At 43.3% G+C, this 16,716-nt stretch overlaps 1 protein-coding gene across 4 annotated transcripts in view; it reads left to right on the forward strand.

Annotated features, from left to right (window-relative positions):
* The window catches only part of VPS35L (VPS35 endosomal protein sorting factor like), a 153,431-nt gene that overhangs the window by 52,038 nt on the left and 84,677 nt on the right, over positions 1-16,716 (forward strand). For all 4 annotated transcript variants that reach the window (XM_078344797.1, XM_035267100.3, XM_078344796.1 and 1 more), the window contains exons 9-13: positions 2,016-2,075; positions 8,762-8,858; positions 9,862-9,909; positions 11,254-11,347; positions 16,637-16,714. In XM_078344797.1, the coding sequence (XP_078200923.1) occupies positions 2,016-2,075; positions 8,762-8,858; positions 9,862-9,909; positions 11,254-11,347; positions 16,637-16,714 (377 nt within the window). The remainder of the gene's footprint in view (positions 1-2,015; positions 2,076-8,761; positions 8,859-9,861; positions 9,910-11,253; positions 11,348-16,636; positions 16,715-16,716) is intronic.

Genomic DNA, 16,716 nt, shown 5'->3' on the forward strand with positions numbered 1-16,716 from the left:
AGGTGTGCACTACCATGCCTGGCTATAAAGTATTCTTTTCTGGTAGCTGTAAGGTAGGAATCTGCATTTTCAGCAAGTGCCTTCAGGCAGCTTTAATGTAGCTGGTCCAAGGCCAGGCATGGTGGCCCACACTTATAATCCCAGCACTTTGGGAGGCTAGGGCAAGCGGATCACTTGAGCCCAGAAGTTCAAAGCAAGCCTGGGCTGGAAACATAGGGAAATCCCATCTCTACAAATAAATAATTAACCAAGCATGCTAGCACATGTCTGTGGTCCCAGCTACATAGGAGGCTGAGATGGGGGGATTGCTTGAGCCCAGGAGGTGGAGGCTGTAGTGAGCTCTGATCATGCCACTGCATTGCAGCCTAGTGACAGAGTGAGACCCTGTCTAAATGAATGAATGAATGAATGCGGGTAGGTAGGTATGTAGGTAGGTGGTCCACACTAGGAGAAGCACCTGGGTGGTACCTCGTCACTTGGCTGGTTTCCTTCACTTAATCCTAACATTGTGTCTTCTCTTGATATCATTTGATCCCACGTTCTTTGACCTGAAATGATCCTTGTATTTTCCTGTCCCTGTTTCCGTGTATGGACAAGGAGTGTTGTTCTTTACTGCCCTGAATAATGGGGTTATGAAAAAAAAACATAGAAATATTTTCACATTGAAGGAAACTTAGGAGAGCTTAGAAAATGAGTAAGAACTGTAGTTTTTACGTGGCATATTGATAACATTTTCCAAAACACATGCACAGAATAAATAAAACTTCTGCTACCAGTTTAGGAGTTTAGGCTGTGCAACTGTTTGTGTAAAGAGAGTTTTACCAGAACACAGCCACATCCATTTGTTCGCACATTGTCTGTGGCCACTTTTGTGCCACAGTGGCCAAGATGAGTCATCAAGAAAGTGACCTATAACCTGCAAAACCTCTAGTATGTTCATCCATCCAACAAATACTGATTACCCACTGTGTGCCAGGAACTGATCAGTACTGAGAACATGTCAGTGAACAAAACAAGCACAAATCTCTGCCCTTGTGGAGCTTGCATTCTAGTTGAATCTCAAATTCTGATGGTCCTGAGCACCAGGCATGTCACAGAAAAGAGTAAAAGCACACCGGTGATGAGAGATGGTGGGGGGTGGTGGAGACTGTGGCAAACTGGGTGGGACAGCTACTAATTAATTTGCTCTAGCTGTGTGTTACTCTATAGAGATATGGCCACAGTTTTGGCATATTTTATGTGAAGGAGGAGGAAATACGCATATGGGTTCCTCCAGGTTACAGAGTTTGTTTCATTTTTTGAGACAGGGTCTTACTCTCTCACCCAGGTTGGAGGGCATTGGATGATCATGGTTCACTGCAGCCTTGAACTCCTGGGCTCAAGCAATCCTCCCACCTCAGCCTCCCAAGTAGCTGAAACTACAGGTGTATGCTGCCATGCCTAGCTAGTTTTTAAATTTTTTGGTACATACCAATAATACCTCACAATATTGCCCAGGCTGCTCTTGAATTCCTGGACTCAGGCAGTCCTCCTGCCTCAGCAGCCTCCCAGAGTGGTAGGATCACAGGTGTGAGTCACTGTGCCTGGCCTCCCAGTTTTTGCTTGTTGGTAACCAATTCAAAAAATGTTACAACATTTTGTAGGCTGTTGTGCTATGGCCACACACAATTGGTCACAGGCTGGACTTGGCCCACGGGTGGCCCATTTTCACCTCTGGCCTAGCATAGAATGTGGACCATAGTCTGGGTGCTGGAGATACCTGAGGCTTGTTTAGACACCAAAGGGCAAAACCATCACTTTCCTGCCTTTCAAAGAAAGTAAAAATCTACTTGAAAAACTAAAAACAAAAACAAAAGAAACGTGGCTTAAAATCTGCCCCACCAGGTGGCAGCATACCATCATGAGTTAAAGCCTGTCTGGGTGGTGATACTTCTGGGTCCCTAATTAACAAACATTTATTTAGTGTTTGCTCCTAAAGAGTGGGATACTAACACCATCTGTCCTTTTCCTCCCAGGAAAGCTTGTGTATGAGCGCATCTTCTCCATGTGTGTGGATAACCGCAGTGTCTTACCAGGTAACGTCACAGCTGTTTCTGGGGTGTCATTCTGCCCTGGAGTCAGGACTAGAAAGTTTTTTATTGAGTTAGGATTCATTGAGGCTTGATCAAGTTTTTTTATTTTGGATGTGTTAAAGAAACACCTTTGAAGATTTCTAGTCATCTCCGTCTTCTAAAAACATTAGAAGGTTTCTAAATGACCTGTCTGGGAACCCAGGCAAGTAATTTGAATCTGCAAGAATGAAAAGGCATTACAGTTAGATTCAGTTGAACTTTCACACCAACTTATTTCCCTTTGCTGCTTGACTTTAATATTTTTCCTATGTATCTTTCTCTCCTAAGAAGCAAACTGCTTGGGGGGGGCGGGGAAACAACTTTATGTATATTAATGAACAATGTCAAATAGATCAATAGTAATTGATGCTTCAAATTCACAATCTATACCCAAGTGATTTTGCATTGACATGCAATGAAATTGACTGTCAATCCATTTTAAATTCCTGGGAGGTTATAATGGGACAAGTGGATGATGAGTTTCTTCTGTCATATAAATTGTAAGAATGATGTGTCTGGCAATGCAGGACTCTCAGCCACAGCATCCTTTGCCTTTATCTTCTTAACTTCCAAGCACTGCTATGAGGAAACGCTCTCATCTGTCCAAGCTAGAGCAACCAGCTTGCTCCATTGCGGCTCCATGTCCCTCTCCTCCTGCAATGGGACTTCCTAGGAGGTGAATAGAAAGTGTTTGTGGCAGTAACCTATAATGTGACCTATATTCTTCCTTCTTTCTTCCTTCCTGTATTCCTCCCTCCCTTCCCTTTTCCTTCCTTTTTCTTTTCCTCTCCCTCCTCCTCTCCCACCTTCTCCTTTTCCCTCTTTCTCTGCTTCTTATCTCTCCATATGTTGATCAGTCTATCTTCATGGGTTTTTGTTTTGTTTTGTTTTGTTTTTGAGACAGAGTCTTGCTCTGTCACCCTGGCTGGAGTTCAGTGGTGTGATCTCTGCTCATTGCGACCTCTGCCTGCCGGATTCAAGTGATTCTCCTGCCTCAGCCTCCTTAGTAGCTGGGACTACGGGCACCTACCACCATGCCCTGCTAATTTTTGTATTTTTAGTAAAGATAGGGGTTTTACCATGTTAACCAGGCTGGTCTCAAACTCCTGACTTCAAGTAATTTGTCTGCCTTGGCCTCTCAAAGTACAGGGAATATAGGTATGAGCCACCATGCCTAACCCTTTTTGTTTTCATTTAATTTTCTTTTTGAGACCGAGTCTTGCTCTGCCACCAGGCTGGAGTGCAATGGCACAATCTCAGCTCACTGCAACCTCTGCCTCCTGGGTTCAATCAATTCTCCTGCCTCAGCCTCCTGAGTAACCAGGACTACAGGCGTGTACCACCACGCCCAGCTAATTTTTGTATTTTTAGTAGAGACAAGGTTTCACCGTGTTGGCCAGGATGGTCTTGATCTTTTGACCTCGTGACTCACCTGCCTCAGCCTCCCAAAATGCTGGGATTACTTTTTCATCTTTGTAGACACGGGGTCTGCCTATGTTGCCTAAGCTGCTCTCAAACTCCTGGGCTCCAGCAATCCTCCCACAGTGCTGGGATTATAGGTATGAGCCACTATGTTTCACCTACCTATCTGTCTTTTTAATGCTATTTAATGTGTGTGTTTGTCAGAAAGAAAGAGACCGAAATCTACAGGCCTTTAGTTCTCAAAATACTTTTAGGAGCCATCTTGTTTTATCATAGATGGGCAGACCCGGTATGGAAGAGTCTTGCCCAGAGCCCTGCCACCAGCTAGTAAGAACCTTGCTCTTAGCGCTGCACCTACATTGTCCAATACAGCAGCCACCGGCCACATGCGGCTTTTGAGCACTTGAGATATGGCCAGTCCAAATTGAGATGTGCCATAAGTATTAAAAAAATTGGATTTCAAAGACTCGGTACAAGTAAAAGATGGTAAAGTGGCTCCCTAATAGTGTTTATGTTAATTACGTGTTGAAATGATATTCTGGATGAATCGGGTTAAAGTACATGATTAAAATTAATTTTCCCAGTTTTATTTTACCTTTTTAATGTGGCTCATGTGGGGTTTCTTTGGGGCCCTCCATGCCACTGTGTCACACCTGTGATGATGTTTTTTTCAACAGTTCCTCCCATGTCCTGGGCATCTCAGGGTTGGAGGCAGTGATCTGGGAAAGGCAGGCAGAGGCCAGCCCAAGTGGAAAGGAAAGTCCTTCTCTGCCAGCTTGAGGATTTGAGAAATATGAATCCATTTTTTAAAAAATTATGATTATGTTTTTTCTTGAGACGGAGTCTCGCTCTGTTGCCCAGGCTGGAGTGCAGTGGCATGATCTTGGCTCACTGCAACCTCCACTTGCTGGATTTAAGTGATTCTCCTGCCTCAGGCTCCTGAGTAGCTGGGATTAGAGGCACACGCCATGGTACCCAGCTAATTTTTGTATTTTTAGTAGAGATGGGGTTTCACCACATTGGCCGGGCTGGTCTTGAACTCCTGACCTCAGGTGATCTGTCTACCTTGGCCTCCCAAAGTGCTGGGATTATAGGCTTGAGCCACCACACCCGACCAAATCCATTCATTTAATTCACACTTGCCAGCATGTAACATGCTGTATCATCGGCAGTAAACTTGAGCCAACAGGTAGGATCGAACCAAAATAGGTATTTTTTTTTTTTTTGCAATGACGTCATTAAAAAAAACATTTTTGATACAGGCTGTAATTCTTCCTATTGTTGTGTACCCAGCCTCTTTAAAATTTTTATATTTATCTGCCTGGCCCCCAGAGGCATTTGAGTTTGTCCCTACTGCAATATAACCTTCCTTCTCCCGGTCTTCAGTGACTATACAAACAACACTTTAGGGCCAATTAAGGAAAAATTACTAATAACTAACTCCCTGCCTAAACTTAAAAGTTCAAAACAACAGGCCAGTCCTTGTTTAGATATGTTAATTATAACACTTTTATCACCAAAATTCTTTCCTTTCTAACTATTTTCGACCTTGAGCAAACAAAATCATTTTTTTAAATGCTATCATTGTTTGTAAATCTTCATCTGTTTGTGTTCATTCCAGTTCCAAGAACCTGAAAAGAGCAGTAAATTATTTTTTTTCCAAGTTGTTGGTGCTCTGAGGAATGACTGTTAAGTATAATTATCATGAAAGCTTTGGAAATCTGTGCAGAAATCTGCCCAAAGAGATTATGTGTGAAGAGAAATTTGGTGGCATCTGTACTCATTCTTTCCATTTGAATCAAGTTCTGTTGGGTGAATTTCATACTTGAGCCCTTTGGGTGAATTTCATACTTGAGTCCTTTGCCTTCAGGAGTTGTAACTAAGGTATAGCTCTTCTGAGTTGAGAAAGGCACAGTATCTTATGGGTGCATGAAAAGCACACACTACTAGTTGCGGTCATTTTCTCTCAACAGTTCTTAATCCAGCATATGTGTAAAGAGGCCAGGGACTCTGACGTCAAATCATTTTATTTCCAGTTTGGGAGAAATAATTTGGGTTTATTGTATTATGGTTCCCATGTCATCTTCTCGGCATTCCCATCTTCAGTCTTGCCCTGTGGCTATTGTGGGCCACATCGGGATAAGCAGTGGCCTTAACTGACCTGGCCTTTCCAGCACATGCTAACTAAGATGGTGCCAATCCCTATAACACTGTTATGTAAAGAGACCTCTTGCTGCTAGGGTAGAGACTTGGCAAATAAATGAAAGAACTAGACTCATTGGTCTCCTGCCTCCTCTTAAAATATCCACAGAAGTTCAGGTTTGAAAAAAAGCAGCACCATAAAAGAAAAATAAGTGGGTGCTAGAAAGGGAACCTCTGTTCTTGGTTATATTAAAGTGTCTTCTGAATTAATTTCCAGATTTTGACGGATTCCCCACATAGCAACCCAGGTGCTAAAGTATAAACTATGTCATGTCATGTCACTCCTGTGCTCAGAACTCTTCAGGGGGTTTCTGTTGTGTTTAGAAAAACTCTCAAACTCTTCACCAAGGCTTCTGATGCTGGCCACACCCCATTCTCCTCAGCAAATTAGGTTGCTTTTTGTTCTTTGACCATAGTGAGGTTATACCTACCTCAGGGCCTTGCACTTGCTGTTTTCTCTCCCTGAAATACATTTCTCCCACATCTAGGCCTGGCTGACTCCCTTTCCTAATTCAGGGCTCAGCTCAAATGCCGCATCTGTGGGAGCCTTCTCTGACCACTGCATCTAATGAGTCCCCTCCCCTAAATCTCACTCAAGTCACTCTTTATTTCAGTACCTAGTTTAATATCTTTAATAGTACTGACTGCTGTTAGATGTTATCTTACTTGTTTGTTTGCTTATTTTTTTTTCTGTTTATCGTTTGTCTCTCCCGACTGGAATGTAAGTTTCCTGAAGATAGGGTCTACTGTGTGCACTATCTCCCTAAAGCCTAGAACATCACCTTTAGTTAGGCCTTAAAGCATCTGTGTTGGGCACATGAAGTAAAGGAGTATAATACTTAGTTTGCTATAAGATCTTAAAGTCCTGCATAACATAATCCTTTTCCTAAATTATCTCTTGAGCTGGAAGGAAAGCCTACAGATTCTGCTTTGGTGTATGCAGATTGTCGTATAGCTTGCAGTCAATGTGTGTATGCAGGGCAACCTGCTTTTAGCCTGATTTCCAACTCTTTCTGGCAACCTGAACCACTGTTTGTTTTAGGCTTTGCTGAACCTCGGTTCCTTCAACTCTAGAGTGAGAGATTTTGTAGATGATCTCAGAGACCTATTTTTGCTTTTGGATTTTAAGCCACAAAATTCAGTCATAGGAAGGGAAATTAACACTGCTCTTCCCTTTCCCCAAAGAGAAGATTGACAAATGAATTTAAGAAAAGCTGCTATCTTTTTCTGTCTGAATCTCTTGAAAGTAGGAAAAAAGTTACTTCATCTGTACAGATTCAGGCCAGAAAGGGGAAAATGGTCATTTCCCATCCTTTTGAAAATGGTAAGCAAATAGTTCCCAAGTGAATGAAGCATGCCAGACTTCCAAAAATAGATTGAGGAGATTGCAATTTCAAAATATCTGCAGTTGTGATTAGTGACTGTTCTCTGCTAGGGAAGTACCTAGAAGTTTGTCTGTTTTGCTGATTCTATAGGAATTTTGATCACCTTAAGATACCAACAAGTGACAGAATCAGGGATGAAAATGACTCATTGCAAAACAGGATGAGAGCCAACAAGCTAAGAATCATTTGCTGTATTCTAAAGTAATTATCTTCTACCTTTTATTTATTCATTTATTTTTTAGAGACAAGGTCTTGCTCTGTCTTACTCTGTCTTACTCTGCCTGGGCTGGAGTGCAGTGGCTTGATCATAGCTCACTGTAGCCTCAAACTCCTGGACTCAGTTGATCCTCCCACCTCAGCCTTCCAAGTAGCGGAACTACAGGTGTGAACCACTGTGCCTGGCCAGCTTCTCTCTTTCTGAATTAATCTAAAAGTATAAAACACCCAGTGGTGGGATCTTTGCCAAAATCATTTAGAAGAAATCATTTCCATATGAGAGCTTAACAGTGGCCTTCATGATGTTGATGTTTTGTTTTGTTTTTTCTTTCATTTCTCCATATTCTCTTTCATTCCTTAAGATTATGTCAAGTCCAGAACTGTGAGAAATTTCTGCTGTTTAAAAATATGTATGTCAAAATCAGCATTGGTTTTCAGTTCTAGAAAACTTGAAATAACAGTAATGAGGGTCAGGGCTGTTGGGGCAGCTAGCCCCTGGTACCAAGGATCCTCACTTGTGTCTTGTTGCTCTCATGATTCAGTATGGCTGCAGAGGTTCCAGCTGTCATGTCTGCATTCCAGTCAGTGTGCAGGAAGAAGGAGTGAGGGAAGGCAGGCCCCTTCCCTTAAAGATACTTCTCAGAAGTTGCCCTTCTATTTATATATCCTGGGACTAGAACTTGACCCACGTGACCACATTTAGCTGCAGGGATGGCCCTGTGCCCTGCAGAAAAAATGCAGGTTCTTTAATTAAAGAGGAAGAGAATAGCTAATGGAGTAAACTGCCAGTTTCACCACAAGGTGACGAGTCTTGGAGCTGGTCTTGAGCTGGCAGCATAATTCTGGCTGATTTCTCACTTCAGGGGCCTTGCTCTACCTTCCTCTGACCCAAGTGATATATAGAGCAAAAGCTTAGATCAGATTTCATGTTGCAGTCTCAGGCCCCTGAGGCATCTGGAATTCTCAACAATGTTGTCTTAGTTACTGGTGGGTAACCAAGAACCTCTGGATTATATTAGAGGCAGTGGCTAACAATGTAGGCTGCAGGGCCAGACTGCCTGGGTTGAATTCCAGCTCTTAGATTTGCTTGCTATGTGCCTTGGGTGAGTCACTGCATTCCTCTGTGCCTTGAACTCTGCATGTATAAAGGAAGATAATAAAAGTACCTCAGAGGGTTGCTATATGGGATCAGGTGAGCTGTCTGTAAAGCACTGTGACCAACACTTGGCACTTAGAAAGCCTGTGTTTGTGTAAACTATTGTTATCAGTTGCTTCCTAATAATGATATTGGGAAGGAAACACACAGGCTGAGTAACCCACACCCTTTTCTGCTCCAGGATAATATGTTCCCATCCTGCGACTCACAGCAGCTATAAAAGATCCTGAGATTTAGGAGGGCTGATGAGTCTTGTTTTTGTATTACAGATCACTTTTCTCCAGAGAATGCAAATGACACGGCCAAGGAAACATGCCTAAATTGGTTTTTCAAGATTGCTTCCATCAGGGAACTCATTCCGAGATTGTATCCTTTTTTTTTCGGTCTGATGATTTTGAAGATAGGCCAAAGAGTTGTACTGTTAATAGAAGCCATGTGACGGGATGTCCTGACATTCTTGTTGAAAATTTGGTCCCGTTACAGTTCCAACCTGAAAATACACGGCAAGCCACACTGTAGAAGCCGTTGGACTCTCGCTCTCTCCAAACAGTTACTTTTACTTTTTTTTTTTTTCTGAGATAAGGTTTTGCTCTTGTTGCTCAGGCTGGAGTACAATGGGGCGATCTCAGCTCACTGCATCCTCTGCCTCCTGGGTTCAAGTGATCCTCCTGCCTCAGCCTCTCAGGTAGCTGGGATTACAGGCATGTACCACCACGCCAGCTAATTTTGTATATTTAGTTGAAACAGGGTTTCTCCATGTTGATCAGGCTGGTCTCGAACTCCTGACCTCATGATCCACCCGCCTGGGCCTCCCAAAGTGCTGGGGTTACAGGCGTGAGCCAGTGTGTTCTGCGTATTGTCTTTTACTTTGAATATGATGCCATGTGTCAGCTTTTGTTTCCTTGAGGAACATTCCCACGTTAATTTTCTCAATTAAAATGCTTCATATTTGTGTTTTCTCTGATTCCAAGAGCTTGAAAGAACAGAGCCAAGCTTTGCAGGGCAAATGCCAATATTGAAGAACAGAGAATTCGACTTATACATAAGTTGCATCTTGCTATCTGAAGTTCATTCTTTCCCCATAAAGCCTTGATTAGACATACTCAAAACCCAGTTTATATTTCATCATGCAACTATGAGTCAACATGTAACATTTGCCACAATTTATTTTAAATAAGTATGAAACTTTGGAAACTGTATGTGGAAACCATAAGCTCCCTTGGTTCTTTGGATTCTCTGGATTGTTGAGGTCCATTGTGGTCCCGATCTCCTAAGACCTGCCTACTTCTTCTGTTCTGGATTGTTTAGTCTTTTTCCATAGAGAATAGACCTTCTGGAAAATGTCTTCCTTAACAGGATGTTTTTGTAGTTACGTGGAAGCATCCATCCTGAAATGTAACAAATTCCTCTCCAAAACGTAAGGCTCTTCTGTAATATCTAGAACCATAACATTTCTGAAAATCTCCTGTGTGTACACACACAGTAATGGCAATGTAATAGTAGCCATTATTCACTGAGTACTTAGTGTATGTTAAGCACCTTCTGTGCATTTTCTCATTGAATCCAAATGAAACTTAGTGAAGTAGAGAAACCATCTTCATGCCCATATTAGGGAGAAGAAACTCAAACCTGAAGAAGTTGATTGAGTTGGTCATGGAAGATCAGCTCATCTTCCATGACAATGGAAGATGGTCCAAAGCCATGATTTGAATCTTGGCTTTACTGATACCAGATGTGTGGTCTTAAGCAAATTATTTAGAGCCTCAGAACCTCAGGCTCCCTCTTCTGGGAACATGGCCCTAAGAAGAGGTCTCAGGATGTCCTTTGGGTCACACTTGCAACAGTGAGAGTCACACCTGGCATACGGTGGGCCTGTGATCAGTGTTGGCTACTGCTGTTGTTGATGATGATGATGATGAAAATTATGACATCAGAATCAGAAGCCTTCGCCCTTAGTGGCTTAGGCCCATGCTACTCTAATTTATCGCAATGTTTTGAGAGTAGTTACAAGACGTGGGGGACCCAGAGCTACCTTCTGCAGAGCAGATGAAATGCTGAGTCATGTTAGATAGCTAGATAATAAATTACTTTAAGCCAGGGAGTGACTGATTGATGTTGCTCCACAGGTAGCTCTTCTGATTGGATTTAGAATTTATCTCAGATGTGTTGGATTTGGATCTAGGGATGCCTAGAGTCATTTGGGGGATGACATGGGTGTTGAAGAAACAGTTATTTTGCCTCACCAGTTGGAGGAGGATAATGCCTTAGGCAGAGGGAAGACATGTTGCAAGAGAAATAAATTGTAATTCACATTGTTGATCGTGGGGATGCCAGATGCCAGCCTGAGATTCAAGGAAGGGACAGGATACAGGACAGTATATCTGTGGCAAATGAAATACATGTGGAGAGAAGAACAAGGGCTGCCCAGTCGATGGAAAATAATTGGAGAAAAAAACTGTTAAAATTAATGAAATAAATGTGACCTCGAGTGGGGAGAAAATGTGGTTAGCCTTCAGCACTGAGCAAATGATAAAGATGAAGAAATCATTCAATGAATGAATTGTATCAGAAGAGAAAGACTGTTGTTACATTGCCTTAGAAAACTGAAACTCTGACCTTAGTTTGTTACTGAAACTTGATTTTTCTACCCGCCCCGCCACGGCCAAATTTAGGAAGTTTTCATTTTATCTTTATTTTAAAAATAAAAGAACAGCGAGTTCTCACGTCAAGTATAATGCTGGCCTCTTTTTGTCTCTTGCAGGGGAATTTCAGAGTGCCTGCCTCGGTTGACATGCATGATCAGAGGGATTGGAGACCCACTGGTGTCCGTGTATGCCCGTGCCTACCTGTGCCGGGTAGGCTGTGCAAGTTGCTGCCCTTGACAGCATGGCTCCTGCCCGTCTCCTTGAATGTTTACATGGGGCTCTCCACCACCCTGCAAGTCATTGAGAGAAAGACTTTATTAGCTGCTAATTTTAGATCTGGGCTCTGCCACAGAAAGTAGAACTATAGGGTTTGTTTTAAAAATTAATTTTAAAGTAGACCAACTTACCATAGCTCTAATTAGGGGATGTTTAAGGTCATCGTCTTACAAATGAACTGGTTTTCAGAATTAATTGTTTTGCAGTTCTTCCTGGGAAGGAGGCTCCCAGGGCCTTTAGGCTGACAGGTTTTTTTTTATTGACTTGAAATATGCTCTTCCTTTGTCTTGACTTTGATTGCTTTATTAGTTTTCCTCTTGGCAGGGGAGCAGTGTCCCATATGATGGCAGGCCTCAGGGTCTGTGTGGCCTGGCTTAGGTGGCTGCTGTGAAAGGGGCTGGGGGAAACTGATTAGAAATTGTTTGCCCATGCCCTGCTTTAAAGCACCATGAGGCTTCAGCTAAGCTGTTAAGTTTTTTGTGTTTTGAAAAACATAACCAATGAAGGGTGTATGATTTTTTTTTTTTTTTCTTTTTTTGAGACAGAGTCTCACTGTGTCCCCCCGGCTGGATTGTAGTGGTGCCATCTCAGCTCACTGCAACCTCTACCTCCCGGGTTCAAGCGATGTTCCTGCCTCAGCCTCCTGAGCAGCTGGGATTATAGATGCATGCCACCACGTTTGGCTAATTTTTGTATTTTTATTAGAGATGGAGTTTCACCATGTTGGCCAGGCTAATCTCGAACTCCTGACCTTAAGTGATCTGTCCACCTCAGCCTCCCAACGTGCTGGGATTACAGGCATGAGCCACTGCATCCAGTCAGTGTATGGTTTCTCCATAGTTTTTTCAATTTGCTCAGGGGCTCTGCCTCTGTCGAGACTCCCTTAGCGTGAGAATTTTCGCCATCGACCCATGAATATTGCACATTCTTAGAGAGGGATCATTGCCCCTGGTAAGCCCCAGACTTCCTTGAGGACAAAGCTGGAGTTAGAACCTCCCCCATGAGTTTACACCTTATTAAATCAGAAGGCGAGAACATGTAGCCTGTGATTTGCTTCTTCTGCATGACAGCCAGCAAATGTCGGAAGTCCTGTGGTCTCAAGTGTGACGAAAAACTAAGTCAGTGCCCTCAGAGTGAGGAGCTGATATCCATTATGAAGGGTACTTTTATAGGTCTGTTTTTTGATACTGAGAATGAAAGAAAAAACCTTTCATTTTTCCTCGTTATAGCAGAGGCCAAAGTGTGTATGCATCGCCTACTGCTTGAAACCTGGGGGGGATTTTTTATCCAGGGACATCAGGTATGTGTCCAAGGGCAACTTTTGAATCTGTTAAAGCCTGACTACTCCTCCCAAGTCAGTGTTTGCTGAGGCCCTACTGTGCACAGAACACAATGCCTCATACTCTGGGAGAGATGCAAAGATATTGTTTGCATATTTCTTTTTTTTTTTTTTTCTTGAGCCGGAGTCTGGCTCTGTTGCCCAGGCTGGAGTGCAGTGGCACAATCTCAGTTCACTGCAACCTCTGCCTCCTGGGTTCAAGTGATTCTCATGTCTCAGCCTCCCAAGTAGCTGGGACTACAGGTGCCTGCCACCACGCCCAGCTAATTTTTGTATTTTTAGTAGAGATGGGATTTCGCCATGTTGGCCAGGCTGGTCTTGAATTCCTCACCTCAGGTGATTTGCCTTCCCCAGCCTCCCAAATTGCTGGGATTACAGGTGTGAGCCACTGCGCCCGGTTTTGTTTGTGTATTTTTGCTCTGCTGCCTTTTGCCTTGTAGAACACAGCAAATGCTTTGAACACATCTTGACATCATTTGAATAAGGCCTGATGTCGGAGACCCTTGATAAAGACGTAGCATCATGCTCTGTGTTATGCAGATGATTCTGGTTATTAAAGAGAAATCAGAAAGTGGTGAAGTATGCATTCTTGCAGGCCGGTTCCCTTTTAATGTTTGAAGTCAGGTACATGAGCTAGGGTAGACGATCATGTTTGTTACATATAAAATGCCTTTGAATGGCAGGTGCAACTTGAAAACACAGTGATGATGAGAGGATGCAGAGGACAAAGCAGACCCACTTCAGCAAGACTGGCAATAAAGTGCCCTGTGTCTGTTGAAATCATTTTGTCAGTCCAGGCAGTGCCTCGATTCCTCTCGTTGGGTAGTTTCTGTAAGTCTTTTAACATAAAAAGAATAAGAGAGGCTGGACGCAGTGCTTCATGCCTGTAATTCCAGCACTTCGGGAGGCCGAGGTGGGCAGATCACTTGAGGTCAGGAGTTCAAGACCAGCCTGGCCAACATGGCGAAAACCTGTCTCTACTAAAAATACAAAAATTAGCCAGGCGTGGTACGGACCTGTTGTCCCAGCTACTCTGGAGGCTGAGACATGAGAATTACTTGAACCCAGGAGGCAGAGGTTGCAGTGAGCCACGATCTCACCACTACATTCTACCCTAGGTGACAGAACGAGACTGCCTTACACACACACAAAAAAAAACAATAAGAGGCAGCCTGTGTTATTAGTAAGGATTCTTTCAGTTTCAAATGGCAAAAACCCAGTTCACTACTTTAAGCAAAAATAGGAACTTACTGGCCAGTGTCTGGCGAGGCCAGGGGTACTGCAGGCGTGGCTGGATTCAGGGCCCCAAAGGGTGCCATCAAGAATTAGCCTCTCTTCACATTTCTCGGCTCTGCTTTCTGAGTTGGCTTCATTCTGTGGCTTGTTTTTTTTATGTGATAGCCCATAGCGGCCTCTGGTTTCCATCCTGCCACCTTGGGCAAGTGTGTCTTCTCGCCGGTAAATCTAGCCAGAGCCTCAGTGCTGATTCTGGGGGATCACTTCAGGTTGCTTGTCCACCCCTAGACGAGTTGCTGTGGCCATGGGTTGGGGTCTGTGTGCTTACTGGCTGGGCCTAGGTCTCTTGCCCCTGCCCGGAACTCAGGGTGGAGTAGATCCAGTTCTACCTCAAACCTTATGGTCTGAGAGGAAGATTTGATTCTCCATAAATATATCTAATCTGCAGATACCAGCAACAAGGGGAATGAATGCTGGGCAGGCGGAAACAGCAGATGGGAATCATGAGCAATACCCTTGCCACTCTGGGTAGAAATCTTTTAAACCCAAGCAGATATCCAAGCTGCCCATTTGGCCCGATGAGAAGAGAAAAACAGAAAACAAAAGCTCTGAGTGGGTTGATTGTGTGGGAAGCCTGAAGCTGTTTATTAAAGGAAGGTATGATTAACTCCTAAGTCACAGCCCCTTCAGCTCATCTCCATGGCTCAGCCAGGCCAGCCTTTGCTGTCACCTAACAGATAATTATTGTCTTTTCTGCAATATGATTAAGTGGAAGGAGAATCAGAACACGGTAGAACTGGATCTGGTGTTTTTTGTTAGTGTGTGTGTGTTTTTTTTAATCTATGTGCTTGTCCTTGGAAACAGCACTTCCTGTACCCAACAACCATAGAGCTGCTCTTGGAATGCTCATGCCCTGGTGGTTTCAAATGCCATCTGAAAAACATTATTATTACTACCCATCATGACTTCTGGGTAGTGGAAGGTGAACTGGAGAAATCTATCCCCATTTGAGGAAACAGGGATCCAGTCTTGCTCTGTTGTCAAGGCTGGAGTGCAGTTGTGCAGTCTTCGGCTCACTGCAACCTTTACCTTCCAGGTCCAAGTGATCCTCCCACCTCAACCTCCCGAGTCGCTGGGGGGGCGGCTACAGGTGTCCGCCACCACGCCTGGCTAATTTTTGTGTTTTTAGTAGTTACAGGGTTTCACCATGTTGGCCAGGCTGGTCTCAAACTCCTAACCTCAAGTAATCTGCCCACCTGGGCCTCCTACAGTGCTGCAATGACAGGTGTGAGCCACTGCAGCCCAGCCTACGAAGTTGTTTCTGTGGTTAAGCAGCATTTGGAATTGAAGAGATTCTGAGGAGCTTAGTTTAAGAAACGCTATGATGTTGTGTTTTAAACATATGAACCCCTCTCGGTAGCTCATCCCACCAGTTTTCCATCTAACCCCAGTGCCTGGCACCTTCTCTATGATTAGTAAATTTCTTCAGCTAGAAATGTTACAGTTTGTTTTTTAAACAATGAAGTCAGGACCCACTGGATTATGGCGTTGTTACACTTCATGCTCATCTTATATAAAATGGCATAAAATGTTTTAAAATTGTGTCTGCTCTTATTGCTGCCTTGCAAAGAATGAATTTGTATAGCATTTAACTAACCATGTAACAGGGCAGCATCTCATCTGAAATCCAAGCTGACTTTCTCACATACTGTAATCTTTGTGCTTCATCTAGTAAGTACAACCACATCTGTTTGTATCTTTTGTTTTTTTTTTTTTTTGTATACACAGTCTTGAGAGTACATTCCTTTTTAGGTCTGCATTGATTTGTTCTCTTGGTTATCTGTTCAGAAATATATTCAGTGCCTTTGGGGAATAGCAAAGAAGAGTACTGTAAATGTTGCCCTTTTTTTCATTAAAAATAGCTTCTGTGGTCTTATAAAAGCAATACATGTTTATTGAATAGGAAAACAGACTGGGTGTGGTGGCTCACACCTGTAATCCCAGCACTTTGGGAGGCTGAGGAGTGTGGATCATCTGAGGTCAGGAGTCTAGACCAGCCTGGCCAACATGGTGAAATCCCTTGTCTACTAAAAATATAAAAATTAGCTGGGTGTGGTGGCATATGCCTGTAATCTCCCTACTTGAAAGGCTGAGGCAGGAGTACTACTTGAACACGGGAGGTAGAGGTTGCAGTAAGCAAAGGTTATGCCACCATACTCCAGCCTGGGCAACAGAGTGAGACTCTGTCTCAAAAAAGAAAAGAAGGCTGAGCTTGGTGGCTCATGCCTGTAATCCTAGCACTTTGGGAGGCCGAGGTGGGCGGATCATGAGGTCAGAAATTCGAGACCAACCTGGCCAACATGGTGAAACTCCTCCCTACTAAAAATACAAAAATTAGCCAGGCATGGTGGCACATGCCTGTAATCTCAGCTACTCAGGAAGCTGAGGCAGGAGAATTGCTTGAACCAGGGTGTTGGAGGTTGCAGTGAGCAGAGATTGTGCCACTGCATTCCAGCCTGGTGACAAAAAATTAATTTTCTAGACTTATTCAATGTCTATAAACATAGGTATATATATTTTAATTTACAAAAGTAAAATCATATTGTAGTTATTATTTGCAACCAGTTTTTTCTTTTGTCTGGCTGCAGGTGGGAATGGAAGTGGCCCCACATCTCAAAGAAAGCCTAAATAAGAACTTTTTTGACTTCCTCCTTACATTCAAACAGGT

The sequence above is a fragment of the Callithrix jacchus genome, chromosome 12 (assembly GCF_049354715.1).
Source record: "Callithrix jacchus isolate 240 chromosome 12, calJac240_pri, whole genome shotgun sequence".
In the NCBI taxonomy this organism is placed as follows: domain Eukaryota; kingdom Metazoa; phylum Chordata; class Mammalia; order Primates; family Cebidae; genus Callithrix; species Callithrix jacchus.